The sequence below is a fragment of the Gigantopelta aegis genome, chromosome 4 (genome assembly GCF_016097555.1).
Source record: "Gigantopelta aegis isolate Gae_Host chromosome 4, Gae_host_genome, whole genome shotgun sequence".
NCBI lineage: Eukaryota > Metazoa > Mollusca > Gastropoda > Neomphalida > Peltospiridae > Gigantopelta > Gigantopelta aegis.
The window spans coordinates 2257495-2276520 of record NC_054702.1 but is presented as its reverse complement, the minus strand read 5'-3'; the positions used below and the strand labels follow the sequence as shown (position 1 = coordinate 2276520).

General features: G+C 35.6%; 1 protein-coding gene across 5 annotated transcripts in view; it reads left to right on the top strand.

Annotated features, from left to right (window-relative positions):
- LOC121372473 (protein PAT1 homolog 1-like) overlaps nt 1-18149 on the top strand; it is a 46695-nt gene extending 28546 nt beyond the window's left edge. For all 5 annotated transcript variants that reach the window (XM_041498799.1, XM_041498796.1, XM_041498800.1 and 2 more), the window contains 5 exons: nt 153-300; nt 5410-5484; nt 8776-8907; nt 13031-13128; nt 13968-18149. In XM_041498799.1, coding sequence (XP_041354733.1) covers nt 153-300; nt 5410-5484; nt 8776-8907; nt 13031-13128; nt 13968-14169 — 655 coding nt within the window. In that variant the 3' untranslated portion in view covers nt 14170-18149. The remainder of the gene's footprint in view (nt 1-152; nt 301-5409; nt 5485-8775; nt 8908-13030; nt 13129-13967) is intronic.
- The last annotated feature ends 877 nt before the right edge of the window (nt 18150-19026 follow it).

Sequence of the window (19026 nt, the reverse complement as noted above, 5' to 3'; positions counted from 1 at the left end):
TTTTCTTTATAGTGTCTACTGTTTAATGTTTTGACATTGTGTTGCGAATCGCGAAACTACACTGAACAAAATGTTCCCAGTATAGAGCTTGGGTATTATGTTTATTCATTTGTTCAGTATTCACCGATAGGACTGCAATTTACACATTTCAGGATTCCACTGTTAGAGGAAAGGCAGGACAAGATCAACCTACTCTATTCATCTCTGTCTATGCAGGATTACATTGAAACATTTATTCAAATCATGTCTGTCAGAAAGGGGAGGAAACTCTTGTCCAGAGTGCTGCCCTATTTGAGCAAGGTATGTACATTTGTTTGGTTAATAATACCTTCCCTCCCCCCCCCCCCCCCCCCCTCGAGAATTGATTGCCAACATTTTATAGTGCAACAACACACTCTTTTGTGGGCCTAAAATCAGTATTGCCACATCTGTAAATGAACAGGCATGATGTCAAATGTTGGATTTGACAGGTCACAAATACATTGACTACCACCAAGAAACTCACTATTAAATGAAAAATAGTTTTGTGTTTCCTGACATATATTTTGATGGCACATCACTAAAACACTCAATACGACATCACTAAAAACTTATCTTTGTGTAGGAAAAATCCCAATCTCAGGCCATACATCTCTCAGGATAATCTCTTGCAGGATCTTCTAGTTATTCCTTAACCTTCTGACTAGATATCTCACCTGCCAGTCGACATACTGTATATAGTGCATTCCCCAATTCATATAAAATAATAATAATAGAACACAGGCAAGTATTTTCTCTAGACAACAGTGGAACATCACAGTAATTTTGAGGAATCGATAGCTGATTGTGACAGCTAATTTGTTAATACATTTGATCGTTTTACTAACAACAGTGCTCTACAAAGCGAGTAAAATACTCGCCATGGCGACTACAAAAATTCCCTGGCATCTAAAAAATAAAATCACATTCTCCAGTTGGCGACTGTCCAATAATTTTACTTTAATTTGTAAACAAACTGGACATCGGAAAACACAGACTCAGTGCTAGCTCTGGGTTACCACAACTTTTCGTCAAATTATCTATTAAACTTCAAAAATGGCAGACAACCAGTTATTTTCTAATAAAATGAAGTAAAATTATTTCGCCAACTTAAAATAAATTCGCCAATTATTTTTAAAGTTCGCAATTTGCGAATTTGGCAACTACCAGAGCTAGCCCTGACAGTGGACCAGTAGCAATTTATCTTCTATAAAACTTGTTTTCTATCGGTATTTTGTTTGAAAAATAAAAGTTTGAGACAAGTTATATCGGACTATGAATAATGATTTTCCAGTATTTAAGAGTAAACATGTTAAGGGAGGTAATATTTCGTTATGATGCTATCTCCCTTAAGTGTTTGGAAATAATTCAGCCCCAGTTCAGTTTTGGACCCAAGTCAATCCTGTTCCATTTAGAGCTCGATTTTATTTATGGATTAAAATGAGATTGTTGAGTCACTGTGTGTCTTTACTTGTCTGTTTGAAACTCAAACGTTAATTATTTTAAATGTTAGACTTACATATGTGTTATGCTGCACTCCAATCGTCTCGTGCTTATAGTGACGAGTCCCTCCACGATAACGACGTCTCCAATCGTGAATGTCGTTTTAATCACGTCGGAAGTCATGTTCACCAGTGGAGGATGAAAATATGTTTCCATTTTCATGACTCGACTTTAGACGTGTTTAAAGACACAACTATTTACAAAACAGTATTTATGGATTTACAAGGCAGTATTTGACGAAAATAAATATTATTTAAACCAAAAGTAAGGTAGCCGATTGGTAACTACTAGCAACACGTTGAAGCCTGGTAGATATTATAACAATGCTTTTAGTTAACTTAAATGGAAATATCAATTCGCTTAATTTCATTTAATAAAATTATTGGGTACTGAAGTTGCTAATGATAGTTAAGTCGTTCACTGTTTTAGTGGAACCGGACACAAAAAGTTGCAATTATGAAAGTCTCATACAAAGGCTTCATGGTCAGAAGACATTCACATGATGGACGAACTGTGATCACACAGTTGACAAAAGTACTTTTTAATAATTAAAGAACAAACTCTTTAATGGTGTTTAAATGTTTTAATTAAACCAGTGACTCTTCATGGACGAATGATATCCACAGCTGTCTGTGATCCATTAGGGGATGATCAGGTCATAGCATTAATAAATGAAGATAGAAACAGCAAACGGTCTTGCAAATTTCTTTATTCACTCTATTTAAAAATCTAATACATATTATGCAGTATACAAGTATATGTATAAATTTAGCTGGCTATTAAATATAAGTGGCTGGTGATTAAAATATTATATTTTACTGGCCAGGGAAGAGTAAATTGGAACTTGTTTTGTAGAGCATTGAACAACGAAAATCACCAAATATTGAGATATGCATCCGAATGTAGTCCGAAAAACTGTTATCTGGCACAAATGCCCATAAGTAAACGCAACTTGTCAAAAATTAATCCTGTAGTCTGAAAGTTAAATGAAACGTGTTCCTATAAACTGTTATATGCACTTTGATAATACTATATGAACTTGACGTCGTGTTTCAGGCACAAGCTGCTATACTAGTCTCGTTGATACTGTGTAAGTTTACTTTGATAATACTGTATAAACTTGACATCGTGTTTCAGGCAAAGCCACTATACTAGTCTCGTTGATACTGTGTAAGTTTACTTTGATAATACTGTATAAACTTGACATCGTGTTTCAGGCACAAGCTGCTATACTAGTCTCGTTGATACTGTGTAAATTTACTTTGATAATACTGTATAAACATGACATCGTGTTTCAGGCACAAGCTGGTATAGTAGTCTCGTTGATACTAGTCTAAATTTACTTTGATAATACTGTATAAACTTGACATCGTGTTTCAGGCACAAGCTGGTATAGTAGTCTCGTTGATACTGTGTAAGTTTACTTTGATAATACTGTATGAACTTGACGTCTTGTTTCAGGCCCAAGCTGCTATACTATAGAGGTGTGCGGTATTACCGGTATACCGGTGTTTTTTTCTGTCGTGGTACGTACCGGTACTTTTTTTACTGTACCGGTATACTTCGGGGCTTTCCGTGGACGATGACTTTACGGACATTTCCGAGAAATAAATTATCAGTGTCATGAACCAAAATACATAATTTCGAGAAATTATGTTAAAAGTAGTAGACTTCATCCAATGTTAATGATTGTTTGTGTTCCATTAACAAATCTTTGAAAAACTAACGGAATTTCCCAAAGTATCTAGAATCTCAAAACGTTGTCACTAACAAAAACATGGTAACTGATGAGTTTGTTGTTCGTAACACATGTGCGATATTGGTCATTTGCAGGGCTCACCCTGTTGTTCGTCAAAGTCGCAAATTACAAAAACAAAAAAAAATTGGTAAATGGAATTTTCGACTTGTCGAAAAAAAATTAAGAAAGTTTTTTAATGTCGATTTTTAGTCACCAAACATACTTTCAACCAATTTTGATCGACAGATATGCCTCGCGGTATGCATAAGCCCTATTTGCATGTCCGGGTGACCAGTCTACTATTCAATAGTGAACTGCTTCTCGTAAAGCTATAAATGCGATCAAATAATATGAAATACTGTTCAAAACATGTTGCATTGTTGATACTGAATGTTTTATTACTAGCTACAACAAGGTTCACTTTTTATTTGTCACGTTTTTAGTGTTGTGTTGTATCAGATAATGTTGTAAAATCTAGGTCACGTGGTTGAGTTCATTTTACTGAAGTTGATGAGGATTACATATTTTTTCTCACATATACACAAGCATTATTAGTTGAAGTTTTCAAAGTTTACAGATTTAATTTTAAACATTCAGTGGGGGAATTACAATTTATTGATGCTATGTCTACTTATATAATATTAGCACAGGCATGATACATCCTTCCGCCCCTGGTAGATAAACATACAAAAGTCTCGGATCACGTTGCAATGAATTTATGAAACTGAAAACGTTTTTTTTCCAGTTGTTAAAGTCTGAAAGACGGTCACACGCCAGTGTTTTGAGAACAATAACATATAATGACGTTTTCTTTGTCTTTGTTTTGTGTGACTGGCTATACTCTTGAGTTGGATACGAAAACAATTATAAACAGTATTCAGTTTAAAACATACATATAAGTTAGGAGGAGGGGAGTTACGTACTTGAAAAACCCCCACGAAAGCCCAACTATTTCATTTGCATTCATAAAATAAAATACTGCCAGTGTGGTTATTTTGTTTCTAAACTGTTTTTTCTTCTTTAAACATGAATTCATTATCAAAGAGATTAAAGATACAGGCCCATAGGATATAGCTTATATATATATATATTGGGCCTGTGGAATTGGCACGATATCTGGAGGGTTGGGGACGTATGCAGAGCTTCTAGTGGGGTGGCACAGGTTACATTTTTTATCTTTATATAGAGCAGAACAAAAACATCGGCTACTGAATGTCAAACGTTTGGTAATTTTGATATATAGTCTTAAAACCCACTACATTTTCTCATTAGTAGCACATACCACGACCTTTGCTATACCTTTCGTGGTGCACATACATAAATGAGAAATATCCCTATGGGCCCACCGACTTGGATCGATCCTAGACCTACCACGTGTCCAACCGAGTGTTTTACCACTGGGCTACGGCCCGGCCTAGACATTCAAATATTACGTAACTTTGTCATTTTCATTATTTTCCAGTTTAACTGAAATGATAACTAGGGAATTTATTCATCTGTTATGTTTATTTCATTTACATTATAAGGTCTTAAAATACAACAAGGCTCTACAACTATGTTCTACCTGTAAGTATTGGCTATTCTCTAAATGAGAGTTTTAGTCCTGCTTAATGCTTACTCAACTTTAGAGGAAATAGTGTAAACTGAATCAGTCAAAATCTGTACTGGTAGGTATATCATTGTAGTATGTCATATGTGTTTGACCCCTACGTTCAAAAAGGCACATAAATGACATTGTATGTTGCGCAATTATTGTATCACTGAATCGCAGTGATTAGTATCCTGTCATTACCATGGTATACCGTGGTACATTACAAAAAACCGTGGTACGTTTTTTTTCGCGGTACCCAACCCTACTATACTAGTCTCATTGATACTGTGTAAGTTTACTTTGCATCGTGTTTCAGGCACAAGCTGGTATACTAGTCCCGTTGATACTGTGTAAGTTTACTTTGATAATACTGTATGAACTTGACATCGTGTTTCAGGCACAAGCTGCTATACTAGTCTCATTGATACTGTGTAAGTTTACTTTGATAATACTATATGAACTTAACGTCATGTTTCAGGCACAAGCTGGTATACTAGTCTCGTTGATACTGTGTAAGTTTACTTTGATAATACTGTATAAACTTGACATCATGTTTCAGGCCCAAGCTGCTATACTAGTCTCATTGATACTGTGTAATCTCGGACAGCTCATGAAGAAAGACCAAAAGGATGAGGTATGATCAATTTAATTTTTTTTTTTTTAAAATATGACTGAAATGAAAACTACATACATTATATTTTCATTGAGATCATGTTCAGAATGATCAGCCTAACTGTTAGGCTAACAGCATAAATGTAAACTTTGAGCATGTTATCAGTTGCCTTATGTTCATGCTTGTGGCAAGTGAAGAGTCACTCTGGAAATAAACTTCGTACTAACAGGTATCTTGTTTATTTATTTTCATCTGTTATTATGCAGTGTGATGTTGTTGATGTGTTTAGTGGTGCTGATGACTGGTCCTATGTACATGTTTGGTGTATGATAATTACGCAGTGTGATGTTGTTAATGTGTTTAGTGGTGCTGAATCCTATGTACAAATTTGGTGTATGATAATTATGCAGTGTGATGTTGTTAATGTGTTTAGTGGTGCTGATGACTGATCCTATGTACATGTTTGGTATATGATAATTATGCAGTGTGATGTTGTTAATGTGTTTAGTGGTGCTGATGACTGATCCTGTGTACATGTTTAGTGTATGATAATTACGCAGTGTGATGTTGTTAATGTGTTTAGTGGTGCTGATGACTGATCCTATGTACATGTTTAGTGTATGATAATTACACAGTGTGATGTTGTTAATGTGTTTAGTGGTGCTGAATCCTATATACATGTTTGGTGTATGATAATTATGCAGTGTGATGTTGTTAATGTGTTTAATGGTGCTGAATCCTATGTACATGTTTAGTGTATGATAATTATGCAGTGTGATGTTGTTAATGTGTTTAGTAGTGCTGAATCCTATGTACATGTTTGGTGTATGATAATTATGCAGTGTGATGTTGTTAATGTGTTTAGTGGTGCTGATGACTGATCCTATGTACATGTTTAGTGTATGATAATTACACAGTGTGATGTTGTTAATGTGTTTAGTGGTGCTGAATCCTATATACATGTTTGGTGTATGATAATTATGCAGTGTGATGTTGTTAATGTGTTTAATGGTGCTGAATCCTATGTACATGTTTAGTGTATGATAATTATGCAGTGTGATGTTGTTAATGTGTTTAGTAGTGCTGAATCCTATGTACATGTTTGGTGTATGATAATTATGCAGTGTTATGTTGTTAATGTGTTTAATGGTGCTGAATCCTATGTACATGTTTGGTGTATGATAATTACGCAGTGTGTTTTTAATGTGTTTAATTGTGCTGATGACTGATCCTATGTACATGTTAAGTGTATGATAATTATGCAGTGTGATGTTGTTAATGTGTTTAGTGGTGCTGAATCCTATGTACATGTTTGGTGTATGATAATTATGCAGTGTTATGTTGTTAATGTGTTTAGTGGTGCTGATGCCTGGTCCTATGTGCATGTTTAGTGTATGATAATTATGCAGTGTGATGTTGTTAATGTGTTTAGTGGTGCTGAATCCTATGTACATATTTGGTGTATGATAATTATGCAGTGTGATGTTGTTAATGTGTTTAGTGGTGCTGAATCCTATGTACATGTTTGGTGTATGATAATTATGCAGTGTGATGTTGTTAATGTGTTTAGTGGTGCTGAATCCTATGTACATGTTTAGTGTATGATAATTACGTAGTGTGATGTTGTTAATGTGTTTAGTGGTGCTGATGACTGATCCTATGTACATGTTTGGTGTATGATAATTATGCAGTGTGATGTTGTTAATGTGTTTAATGGTGCTGAATCCTTTGTACATGTTTGGTGTATGATAATTATGCAGTATGATGTTGTTAATGTGTTTAGTGGTGCTGATGACTGATCCTATGTACATGTTTGGTGTATGATAATTATGCAGTGTGATGTTGTTAATGTGTTTAGTGGTGCTGATGACTGATCCTGTGTACATGTTTGGTGTATGATGATTATGCAGTGTGATGTTGTTAATGTGTTTAGTGGTGCTGAATCCTATGTACATGTTTGGTGTATGATAATTATGCAATGTGATGTTGTTAATGTGTTTAGTGGTGCTGATGACTGATCCTATGTACATGTTTGGTGTATGATAATTATGCAGTGTGATGTTGTTAATGTGTTTAGTGGTGCTGAATCCTATGTACATGTTTGGTGTATGATAATTACGCAGTGTGATGTTGTTAATGTGTTTAGTGGTGCGGATGACTGATCCTATGTACATGTTTAGTGTATGATGATAATGATTTATGGCAGGGCTTTAGATTGCACCAAAGCTGAGTCAATAAAGGGTGTGTTCAAAATAAGTATGTTCAAAATAAGCAAGCCCAATTAAGTATAATCAAGTTAACCTGAAAACATTTCAAAATCAATGGAATGTTACTTAAGATGTAAATTGGATTAAAATAACTAAAAATGCATTTCTGAATATCTGGAACTCTTTACCAGCTATTACTATCATTACTGTAATCAGAACTTGTTGTGCTTAAAACAAACAAAAAGCCTGTTGTGCCCAAATCTAAAATGTGGTATTACGTGTTTAAGGCATGGTGACCAGGACTTGTGGTGTTTATATGTTTAGGGCATGGTGACCAGGACTTGTGGTGTTTACATGTTTAGGGCATGGTGATCAGGACTTGTGGTGTTTACTACATGTTTAGGGCATGGTGACCAGGACTTGTGGTGTTTACATGTTTAGGGCATGGTGACCAGGACTTGTGGTGTTTACTACGTGTTTAAGGCATGGTGACCAGGACTTGTGGTGTTTACATGTTTAGGGCATGGTGACCAGGACTTGTGGTGTTTACATGTTTAGGGCATGGTGACAAGGACTTGTGGTGTTTACTACATGTTTAGGGCATGGTGACAAGGACTTGTGGTGTTTTCATGTTTAGGTCATGGTGACAAGGACTTGTGGTGTTTACAATTTTAGGGGATGGTGATAATGATTTGTGGTACTTATGTGTTTATGGGAATGGTGATAATGATATGTGGTATTTGTCTGTTTAGGACATGGTAATGTTGACTGGTACCATCTGCCAGACAATCGAAAACACAACATATTAGGGCATGGTAATAATGACTTATGCTATTTCCATGTGTAGGGCATGGTGATAATAACTTGTGCTATTTACAGGGCATTGTGATGTTTACTTGTTCTATTTGTGTGATTAGGATATGGTGATCTTGACTTGATATTTCCATGTGTAGGGCATGGTAATAATGACTTGTGGTGTTTCCATGTGTAGGGCATGGTAATAATGACTTGTGATGTTTTCATGTGTAGGGCATGGTAATAATGACTTGTGGTATTTCCACGTGTAGGGCATGGTAATAATAACTTGTGGTATTTCCACGTGTAGGGCATGGTGATGTTGACTGATGCCATCTGCCAGGCTATCGGAAACACTGATCTCGACCAGCTTGTGGAGCTCACTCAGCAGATCAGCGAGGACAAGATTCAGGAGAAAATCTCTGCCCTTATGCAGAACAAGGTTTGTCATCTTCTCTAGCATACACACCTTACAACAAGGTTCACGAGAAAATCTCCACCCTTATGCAGAACAAGGTTTGTCGTCTTCTCTAACATATACACCTCACAGCAAGCTTTAGGAGAAAATCTCCTATTTATTGCACAAGTTTATTTTGCGCAAGAATATATACCACATGTTCTTGCACAAAATAAATGAGTGCAATAAATGGGGAGTGAAAACAACATGTGAAATTCTGTATTTAGTTCTTTATTTTATACCTTATTTTATTTGGTCAAAAACAGTTTTTAATTTACTGTCTTAACTACACGTTGTTTGAAAATGTCTTTATCACTATAGTAAGATTGAATAGGTGCAGAGCTCGACCTTAGTGATAGCCCAGGCTGTTTTGGCTACCGACTTCTTACTCGGACTACCAATTGTCTAACCCCGGTAGTCCGCCAAGCTACCAAATATTTTGGCATGTCCAGTCAATCCTCAATCAACAAGAAGTTTAATTCATAGGTGTCTGAAATTCCTCCTTTCATGTGTGCGCTCTCTACTGCCACGAGTCACTGTAACTGTTAAGTGCTCCCCTAGTTGGCCCACAGGTGGCAGTTGTACAATATGATATTAGTGAAATAAAGGGGTATATTTGCCAGGGGTAGGATTTTTTTAACATAGCGGACTAATACAAATAATTTGAAGTAATTCAGTGGCCAGATACACAGGGTTCGTACGGGTCATGTAATTTTCTTTTATAGTCATTTATGACAATCAACAACACAGCCTGTTGTTTTGATGCCTACTTATAACTAATGCCTGGTATGATCAAGACTAGACTATTTACCACCAGTTGAAATCTAAACTAAACCATAACTCAATCATGGTTTATTTCCTTCTAGGCTACCTATGCAAATTGTCAGATTATTGTTTACAAAATTAAAATCTATTATTATGTTAAAGAAATGTATAAATTGGCAAATGTTTTCAATGTTAAAACTATTAATCTTTCTTACAAATTATTTTTAATTAAATCTCTCTCATTGTTTACTATTGCTTTTTGAGATAACCTCGCTCAAAATGGCATCTGATCTTGTCATGTGATAACACAAAAACACACATGGCAATCCCCTGTCTGGGATAATTGGCGTACAGCATTTACAAGTTTATTGTCATCAATAAAAAACACTGAAAAAAGGTCAAGGCCTGAGGTATGTAATAAGTCAGTTTTGAGGAACTTAAAATATTTACAGATGTTGAAGTATTTCCCATGTATTATTGAACACAAAGCATTAAAACAACATACTGATCTATAAGGTGTACAGATTTATTTTTTATTGCACCCCAGTACAAAGCTACATCGGCTATTGGGCATGGCTAGAAAAATGGCTCTTACACTGTTAATGTAGAGAAATTAGTTTTCTAAGCAAAAATGTTGATGTTTCATGAAAGAATCATAGCTAAGATTAATTGTAGTGACTTAAAGGGACAGTAAACTCAAACATGAGCCTTATGTGTTGGAAAGATACATACCCGGACCACCAACACATACTGACACTTTAACCTTCTGACTACTGCAGGCGAGATATCTCGCCCGACGTCACATCAGTCGATATACTGTACACTGTATACAGTGCATTCCCCAATTCATATTTCCCCGCCGTTTTGCACACGACACTCACCGGAAACGGAAATATAATTAAAGAAAAAAGATTTTTTTTCAAAATGGTGGTTTTTGTTTTGATTTTTTCAATTGAAAATACCTTGAAATTTTTAGTTCAAAAAGTGGTTTTCGGCAAGTATTTTCACTTGACAACAATAATATTCAGGGATCGATAGCTGATTGTAACAGCTAATTTGATAATAAATTTGATCGTTTTACCAACAACGAAAATTACCAAATATTGCAATATGAATTGTAGTTCGGATTTTAAAAAAAAATTCTGGTCAGAAAACCACTGTTATCGGGAATAATGGACATAAATACTGGACAGCTGGCCACAAATGCCCGTAAGTAAACGCAACTTTTTCGATTTTTTGCCTAATTTTAATCACCATTAGCCGATCTAAAATAATAAAAATTACAAAAAAAGACACGAAAATAATACTTACCGATTCATATATGAACTTTATTTCATGTATTTATGAAACATTTAAATGAATATATGTGAGTAAAAATTATAAACTTGTACCCACTCAACATGGTTTTTGTTAAAAATTAATCCAGTAGTCTAAAAGGTTAAGAAATAAAAAGCATGTAATTTTAGAGTTGATAAGAAAACGTGATTATTCCTGCTAACTGGAGGCAGCCATTTTCTTTTGTTTTCGCCGCGTCCGGAATTCTAGCTTGGGGCGAAGTGATGTCAGCTTCGACCAACTCCTGTATGCACAGTGTAAACAAATGCAGTCATTTACAAGGTGGTTTGCTTTCATCAGCCTGAATTGTAAAACAACATATATGACTTGATAATATAATAAACTATTTAACTAAATATATTTCAATTTGCATTAATAGAATGAAATGGGGTTATAGTATTTTTCTTTGTTAAACAAAACCAAAGAAAAAAATGCATACTATTAGGCAAAAACGATCACTCACGATACCCAAGTCACAATGATCTTTTCTTTGGGACTACATAATTGGTCATTTGTGTGATTTTAGATGAGAAAGTCTACTTAATCAAGGGTTATACAGAATGATTTACAGTAATAAAGTATAACGGTTGATAATCCATTACCATTTTAGGGGTGGCCGGTAGATAATTTTGTGTCTATACGGCGGTAATTAATAGTCTTTATACACCTGCCAATCAGGAATCGGTTATAGACCAATTAACTAAGAAAACATTTCGTTTATCATTTCAGTACATAGGTTATTCATTTCAATTTCATTTCAACTTATTTTCATGCTTATGTCCAATTAAGGTTCAAGCACGTTGTCCTGGGCACACACCTCAGTTATCTGGGCTGTCTGTCCAGGACAGTGGGTTAGTTGGTTAGTGAGAGAGAAGAGGGTGTAGTGGCCTTACACCTACCCACAGAGCCCTTAAGAACTCACTCTGGGTTGCAGCCGGTACCTGGCTGCGAACCCTGTACCTACCAGCCTATAGTCTGTTGGCGTAACCACTGCGCCACCAAGACCTGTCATAGATTATTGCATGGAAACTTCGACAGTGGCGGTTTATTTTGTATTGTACAATAATATGTACTTATTGGTGGCTTACTATTACAGAACACTGCACAAAAATCAGATACATTTCTTACTTCAGTTCTAAGACTAATTCCTGGTGTGACGCGTTAAATATTACGTAACCACCGGCTCGCCAGAGACTTATTCACTTGGTTGGTACAAAATGCCTGCACTTGATATGTATAATAGTCATCACATTTAATTGTTTGTTAATTAAATATAATAATATACTTGTTGATATTGAGCAATAATATGCATTATATATCGTAGAATATGCATACCAGCCCAAAAGCCTTGCGTGAGCATTCCTTTAAGGTGAGTTTACAACTGGCACCGTTAACTTTACAGCCGTTTGACAAAGCAACCTTATGTTAGTCTAAGTGCCCCTTTAATGATTAAAATCTTCTTTGCTAAGAATTGAGAATTAGTTAAATAATAAAATGGTTACCGACTTTTCGGAACATCTTGGATGTGTTAATTGGTAACTTTGTCAATTTATTTGCTAAACAATAACTGCTGTATGCATAAGAGATGAGTTATCTCCCGTATTTTCGTGTGCATGTCATATGGTCTAGAATGTTTTTCATAGAACGCCGAGTTTCATAAAAGGTATTTGGTATATATTAGATCCAGTTTTACACAAAAAGTTAGTATCCTTCTAAGTGGCTTAGTGGCTTACAACTGCAATTATAAATTTTCACCGTAATTTATGGCAAAAGTAAGCTACACCATGTTGTGGAATGGGCTGGCAATCTCAGAAAAAATGACGGTAATGCTAGATAATAGTGCTAAGATCGCTTCGTGGAACGGGACCCAGAAGTACCAGGTGAACAAGAAGCTTTAACCAGCCACCAGTGTGTGTAGGTGTTAATCAAGAATCATGCCTGGTTTCTCGAGTAGGAAGACTGACCTTCATTATTCTCACATTCACCGTTTTGACACCATCTGTTTCAGTTCGGCTCAAGCCTCTTGTGCAGTATGTTACGGCAGGGGGAGAACATTCTGAAGAACACGTCACCAGTCGACTTGGACAACCAGATGCAGACTGCTTGGTTAGTTCATTAGCACAATAAAAGCCTCTTCCATCTAGTTGTCGTTTATGTAATTGTAACTGGCATTAGGTGCAATATTTCTCTTTGCAGTAGAATTGTGGTGAGTCACAGGATTAACCGTTACATCAAATACTATGATGTTGGCAGTATCTGGGAAAAGGCATATAAATGATTCATAGCTGCTTTTTATAACAGGTAGCCTGTGTCATGGCTGCATATTTCCCCTCCCTCCCTCTTTTTCTCCCCTCCCTCCCTGCCTCCCTCTGTCTCTCTCTCTCTCTCTTGCTTTCTCTCCTTGCCTCTGTCTATATCTCCCCCCTCTCTCTCTCTCTCTCTCTCTCTCTCTCTCTCTCTCTCTCTCTCTCTCTCTCTCTCTCTCTCTCTCTCTCTGCCTATATCTCTCTCTCTCTCTCTCCTCTCTCTCTCTCTCTCTCTCTCTCTCTCTCTCTCTCTCTCTCTCTCTCTCTCTCTCTCTCTCTCTCCCTCTCTCTCTCTCTCTCTCTCGAAAAGTCTCTCTCTCCTGCTTCATCTCCCTCCCTCTCCCTCTCTCTCTCTCTCTCTCTCTCTCTCTCTCTCTCTCTCTCTCTCTCTCTCTCTCTCTCTCTCTCTCTCTCTCTCTTTCTCTCCCCCTCACTCTCTTTCTTTTTCTCCTCTAAAAAAACATATATTAAATATCAAATGCTTGTAGTAGTATTTTGTTTACATAATGGTGATACTTTAAAGGCACCAACATAGAGATTAACTTTTTATTCATTATTACCTTGTGGAAAGCACAAGCTTTGTGGGGTCAGGTTTTTATTCTCATGCATATCTGTAATACAGTCTTCTGTATTTTTCAGGAGTCATTTTGTGGAAGAATTTGTCGAAGCCTTGACTACCATCCCAAAGGAATCTATAGTGTCTCCGAACAAACCTCATCAAAGTATAATGGACCATCTTGACCGCCAGCTGAACAAAGAGCTCATTGCTGACATAGAGGACAAAATCAGTGTACTCACTTCAATACCGGGGACAAACCGTCACAACAGCGAAAGCAAATAAACCGTGACACCACACTGGGTCGTTTTCCTCAACAATTTGGGTCTTTCATTAACAAGTCTTTGTCCGAGGAGAATTAGAATTTTTTTTTATCGCAGTGTTTGATATGTTTGAGTATTTATGGACAAGTTTTCAATGTTTCAAGACCATTACGCCAAATGTGAAGATATATTAGGTATGAAAATGGTTAATCAAAGATTAGTTTATGTTGATAGATTTGTTGAATGTGAATTCATTTGACTAGTTAGAATTGTTTTTGGATTTTTTTTATTTTTTTATCCTAGTCTTTCAACAAACATTTTTCATTAGTTTAAAAGGAATTTACAAAATATGTATCGAGGGGGTGGGGGGAGACTCAAACTAACTAGTCAATTCAGCTTTTGTACATATGAGGTGCTGGGGTTATGACACAGCCGGGGCAAGGCTTTATTCTGTACACTGATATATGTGGGGATATAAAGTATAGTATTTATTAACAACTCTAAGAAAGTGCTGTAATTTAAGAGGAATTGTTAAATGGACACCAGGTGCAAAGATGTGCATTTTCCATTGGTGAGAAAGATGAAATATCTTCATGTTTTTATTTAATAGAATTGCGCTAAGAAATAATAGCTTCTTCGGGGGTTTTTCTGTGTATAAATGTTGTCACAAACAAGACTTTCTAGATAGTTGGTTATTCATTTATAAAATGTGTTATCATTCTGTATCGGATGATTATTCATCTGTAGGTATATTATCATTCTGTAATATTAGTATGTGTTAACCTTGTGTAACGGATGATTATTTATCATATAAGATTTGTTGGGATGGCCACTGGTTGGACAGAGTTGTGAGCTGTTGTTGAGGAATTTTGTGTGCTTAATAATATGAACTGCACTGTACAATATAACATTTTAGATCCTTTGGTTTTCATTTTCAGAGACCTCTCACTGCCATTTTGGATGCATGGGAAAAAAATTTGAATTTCTTATATGATTCAATAAAGTTGGAAGTTACTTTATATTCCCTTTTTTGGTTAGCATTAGTGTGCATGTTAGTTTGATAATTGCATATATTAATTTCAGAAATTCTCTTCCCTACCCTATTGAATATTTTCTGGCATTTGTATGTAGGACTGGGCAAAAAGTGCTTTGAATTTTTGTCATTATGATTGTTAAAAGCCCCGAAATAGAACAAACTTAGTTTGCTTTTATGGTGATCCATTGATGATTTTTAGGGTGTTACCTCTTGTGTTACTCCACTTTCATATTCATGACCATTCTCATGAAGGCTTTATCATTTTTATTGCTAATTTGGTAGTCAAATTTCCTAATGTGAATGTTTAAATTCCCACCTTTTTATCATCAATGATATATATAAATACATATATAAATATATATATTAAATGATACACATTTTCATCATAAAGCGTATACGAACATGCAGTAGAATAGACTTAGAAGTATCTTACTAATTAACAAGTTGTCACCAGAATTTGCCATTTTTGAAACTCATTTTGATTTTGTAGGCCAGTTGTGATAGGAAGATAGCCTGCTTTTAAAGTTCAATTGGGAATGTATTTTTCATTATCTTGGTTTTGTAACTGGTGTAAGCCACATGTGCATGACAAGACGAGACATTTTTCAACATGCAGAGTTTGTATTGTTTTTATTTGATGCAGTCGTGTAGATATAGTTTTCTTAAATTTACTTTGGGCTGTAACAGAACTTATTTTGGGGCAGTGGTTTGATGTGGGATGAGCTTTTTTGTTTGTTTGCAGAAACAAATTTATAATATTCTGAAGTTAAACAGAATATTTTTGACTTGGCAAAGCAGGAATTAAAATATAAAGAAAAGCTATAAAGTACAGTTCAATTATAGTAATTGTTCCTTAAGAACAAGTTTATGCCAAACCTAAAACAGTTCCAGCAAACACAAGCTGTATTAAATGGGTAAAAGAAAAAGAAGCTGTTTTGCCATTCCTAGAACACTCTTAATTAAAATTAATTTTGAACAATTAAGCTAAAATCTTTTCATATGATATAGTACATAGGCTTGCCTAGCAGAGTTAATTGTAATTTAGTTTAGAATGTATTCGGATCAACTAACAATTAATTTTTTCATGTAAATGTCCTTGTTGTCTTTTCTTTTGGTCTCTCGTTTCGTTGCTGCTGGAAGTTGAAGCAGAATTGCTGTACAGGTTGTTTAACTGAAAACCAAATTCTTTCTCAAGATGAATTGCTGTATTTGTGAACTGCATTATGTCGTTTGCTTTAATACTTGCAAATATGCTGGCCAAAATAAATTCTTTTTCTATTATATAAATGAATTGCATGCATTTTCAGAGATAGATCCTGACAACTTAAGAATGATACTGAATTACTTAATTATGTGTTAACTGTTTGTTGAACTGTCCATAGTGCTAGTTATGTTATCTTTTTTCTTTCTTTTGTTTTTCTTTTCTTTGTTTTAATTTAACATTTCTATTTCTGCAAATGTGTTAGAATAAAGTGTTCGTATAAAGTGCACCTACTCTGGCAGTAGCTAGTGGGAATTTCCCTATTAGGTCAGTTGGTAGGGCACTGGACTGGAGGTTGATTTTTCTGTTACACTGGTGTAAAGATTGAACTGGATGTATTTGGGTAAATTGGAAAACTAATGGGTTAATACTGACAGAATGTACTAATTGCCGTCTATCTAAGCATAACCAATAAGTGCAAAGTAAGAGTTAAAATGGCAGTGCATTTTATTGCAGATAAATGGTTAAGACCTATTAACTGTAGTATATCATAAGGAAAAGAACTGTTATAATATAGTTAACTGGGTCAAATTTAATTCTAATGATAACTGAAGATTTGTTATTCACAAGTGCTGTTGTATGCACATGCTGTTAATACTGTGCAGGCTAACATTTGTTTTAAACCCTGGCATGCTTGATAATTGAAATTATAACAATTGCTTGTGTTTAAAGTATTAAATAGACTGGGTTACCGGTAATAAAAATGGAAAAGGTAGCAGTACAAAGGTATTTTTATTTTATTTGTGTAATTGTCTATAGTTCATATGAAGTGCTAATTTCATTTGATGTTTATTTGCATTTGTTATGTTCGTGAATGTTGTATTTGTGAAATTAATGGAACGCAGCTTGTTCAGAATTTTGTTCATTTTATTTAACACATTATTTTGAGTGGGTTTTTTTCCCCTTTAAATTTCTTTCCTTTTTTTGTCTTTTTTTTTTTATACTAAATGTGCACTATTTGTATTATTTGATATTAACCATTTATTGACACAAATTGCTTGTAAGTGGGGCGACATTAGTTAAGCCGTGACAGTATTGCTGGCTGACTCTAAGGACAAAAAAACTATTTCCGACTAATTCTCTTTAGGTTAGATTTCCACATCAGTTCATTACACTGGTAGATGAATAAAGACAAGTAAATATGTTTATTCTTAAGGTGACCACTCCATATGTCGGTAACCTAGTGACTGAACCATTGCAGTTTACCCGGAACTTGTATGGTAAATGAGTTCCTTAAAAACTAATCCAATAGTTAACTCCTAACTTAATTTAATTGTTATTTACTGAATCCCCATACAGACATCAGTGATTTATTGTGTTGAGATGTTCTTACATCCCTTGGTTGATTGGGTCAACTTTGACCAGAGAAGGAAGAGAATCGGCTGGGGTCACTTTACCAGGACTCTCTGTTCTTTGACGGACCAGTGACATAGATATTAATATTGTCATTGTCCTATTTTGACAAAACGTATGGTCCGATATGCTAATATTGACTTTTTGCATATTTGAAGTATTTATTTTTAAAACATAGATAAATAATATTTGTTTTATAAATGATTAACATGCCATGGGCTTAGTCAGCAATCTGTCTTAACTCATTTCTAAGACAAAATATGTAACATTTATGTTAATGAGTCAAACACTTGCAGGCAGAACGTCATGTACAGAATTTGTAATGGCTCCAATAAAGATAGTGTAAACCTTAGTCAGTCATTATTTTCTTTAATTTATGATGAGCAGTACTCTTTGTCACCAAGTGCACTAACCTACCAGCGCTGGCAGCAGGCGACGTATTGGGAATGGCTGCATCTGATGACGTCACGTGGGAATGATAGACCTCTTCCCCTCACTCATTCCCCACACCATCCACCCGTTACGGACATGTATTAAGACTATGTAGTCTGGCTTTTTTTGTCTCTTCAGAATTGTCATATGATCAGTAATATATTAATCCCCTTTAGCAAAAGGACACATTTGTGTTTTTCGCTGACCCAAATTAGCACTTTTCGACTGGTATATCAAATTCTACAGTATTTATTATCTCCTCTAGGAGGCATACATGCATATAAGTATTGATTAATACAGAAAACGAACAATCGCATGTTTGTAATTGGGGTCGGGTACTAGTAGCAACAGCGGGTTTCCTCTCTCATTATCTGTATTGTACTCCCACGTCTGACGCTATATAGTCGTATTAAAATGTGTCGAAAAAAATGTTTTATTTAACGATGCACTCAACACATTTTATTTACGGTTATATGGTTATGGACCACACAGATTTTGAGAGGAAACCTGCTGTCGCCACTACATGGACTACTATTTCCGATTAACAGCAAGGGATCTTTTATTTGCGCTTCCCACAGGCAGGATAGCACAAACCATGGCCTTTGTTGAACCAGTTATGGATCACTCATCGGTGCAAGTGATTTACACCTACCCACTGAGCCTTGCGGAGCATTCACTCAGGGTGTGGAGTCTGTATCTGGATTAAAAATCCCATGCCTCGACTGGGATCCGAACTCCAGTACCTACCAGCCTGTAGTCCGATAGCCTAACCACGACGCCGGTAAAATGTGCCGAGT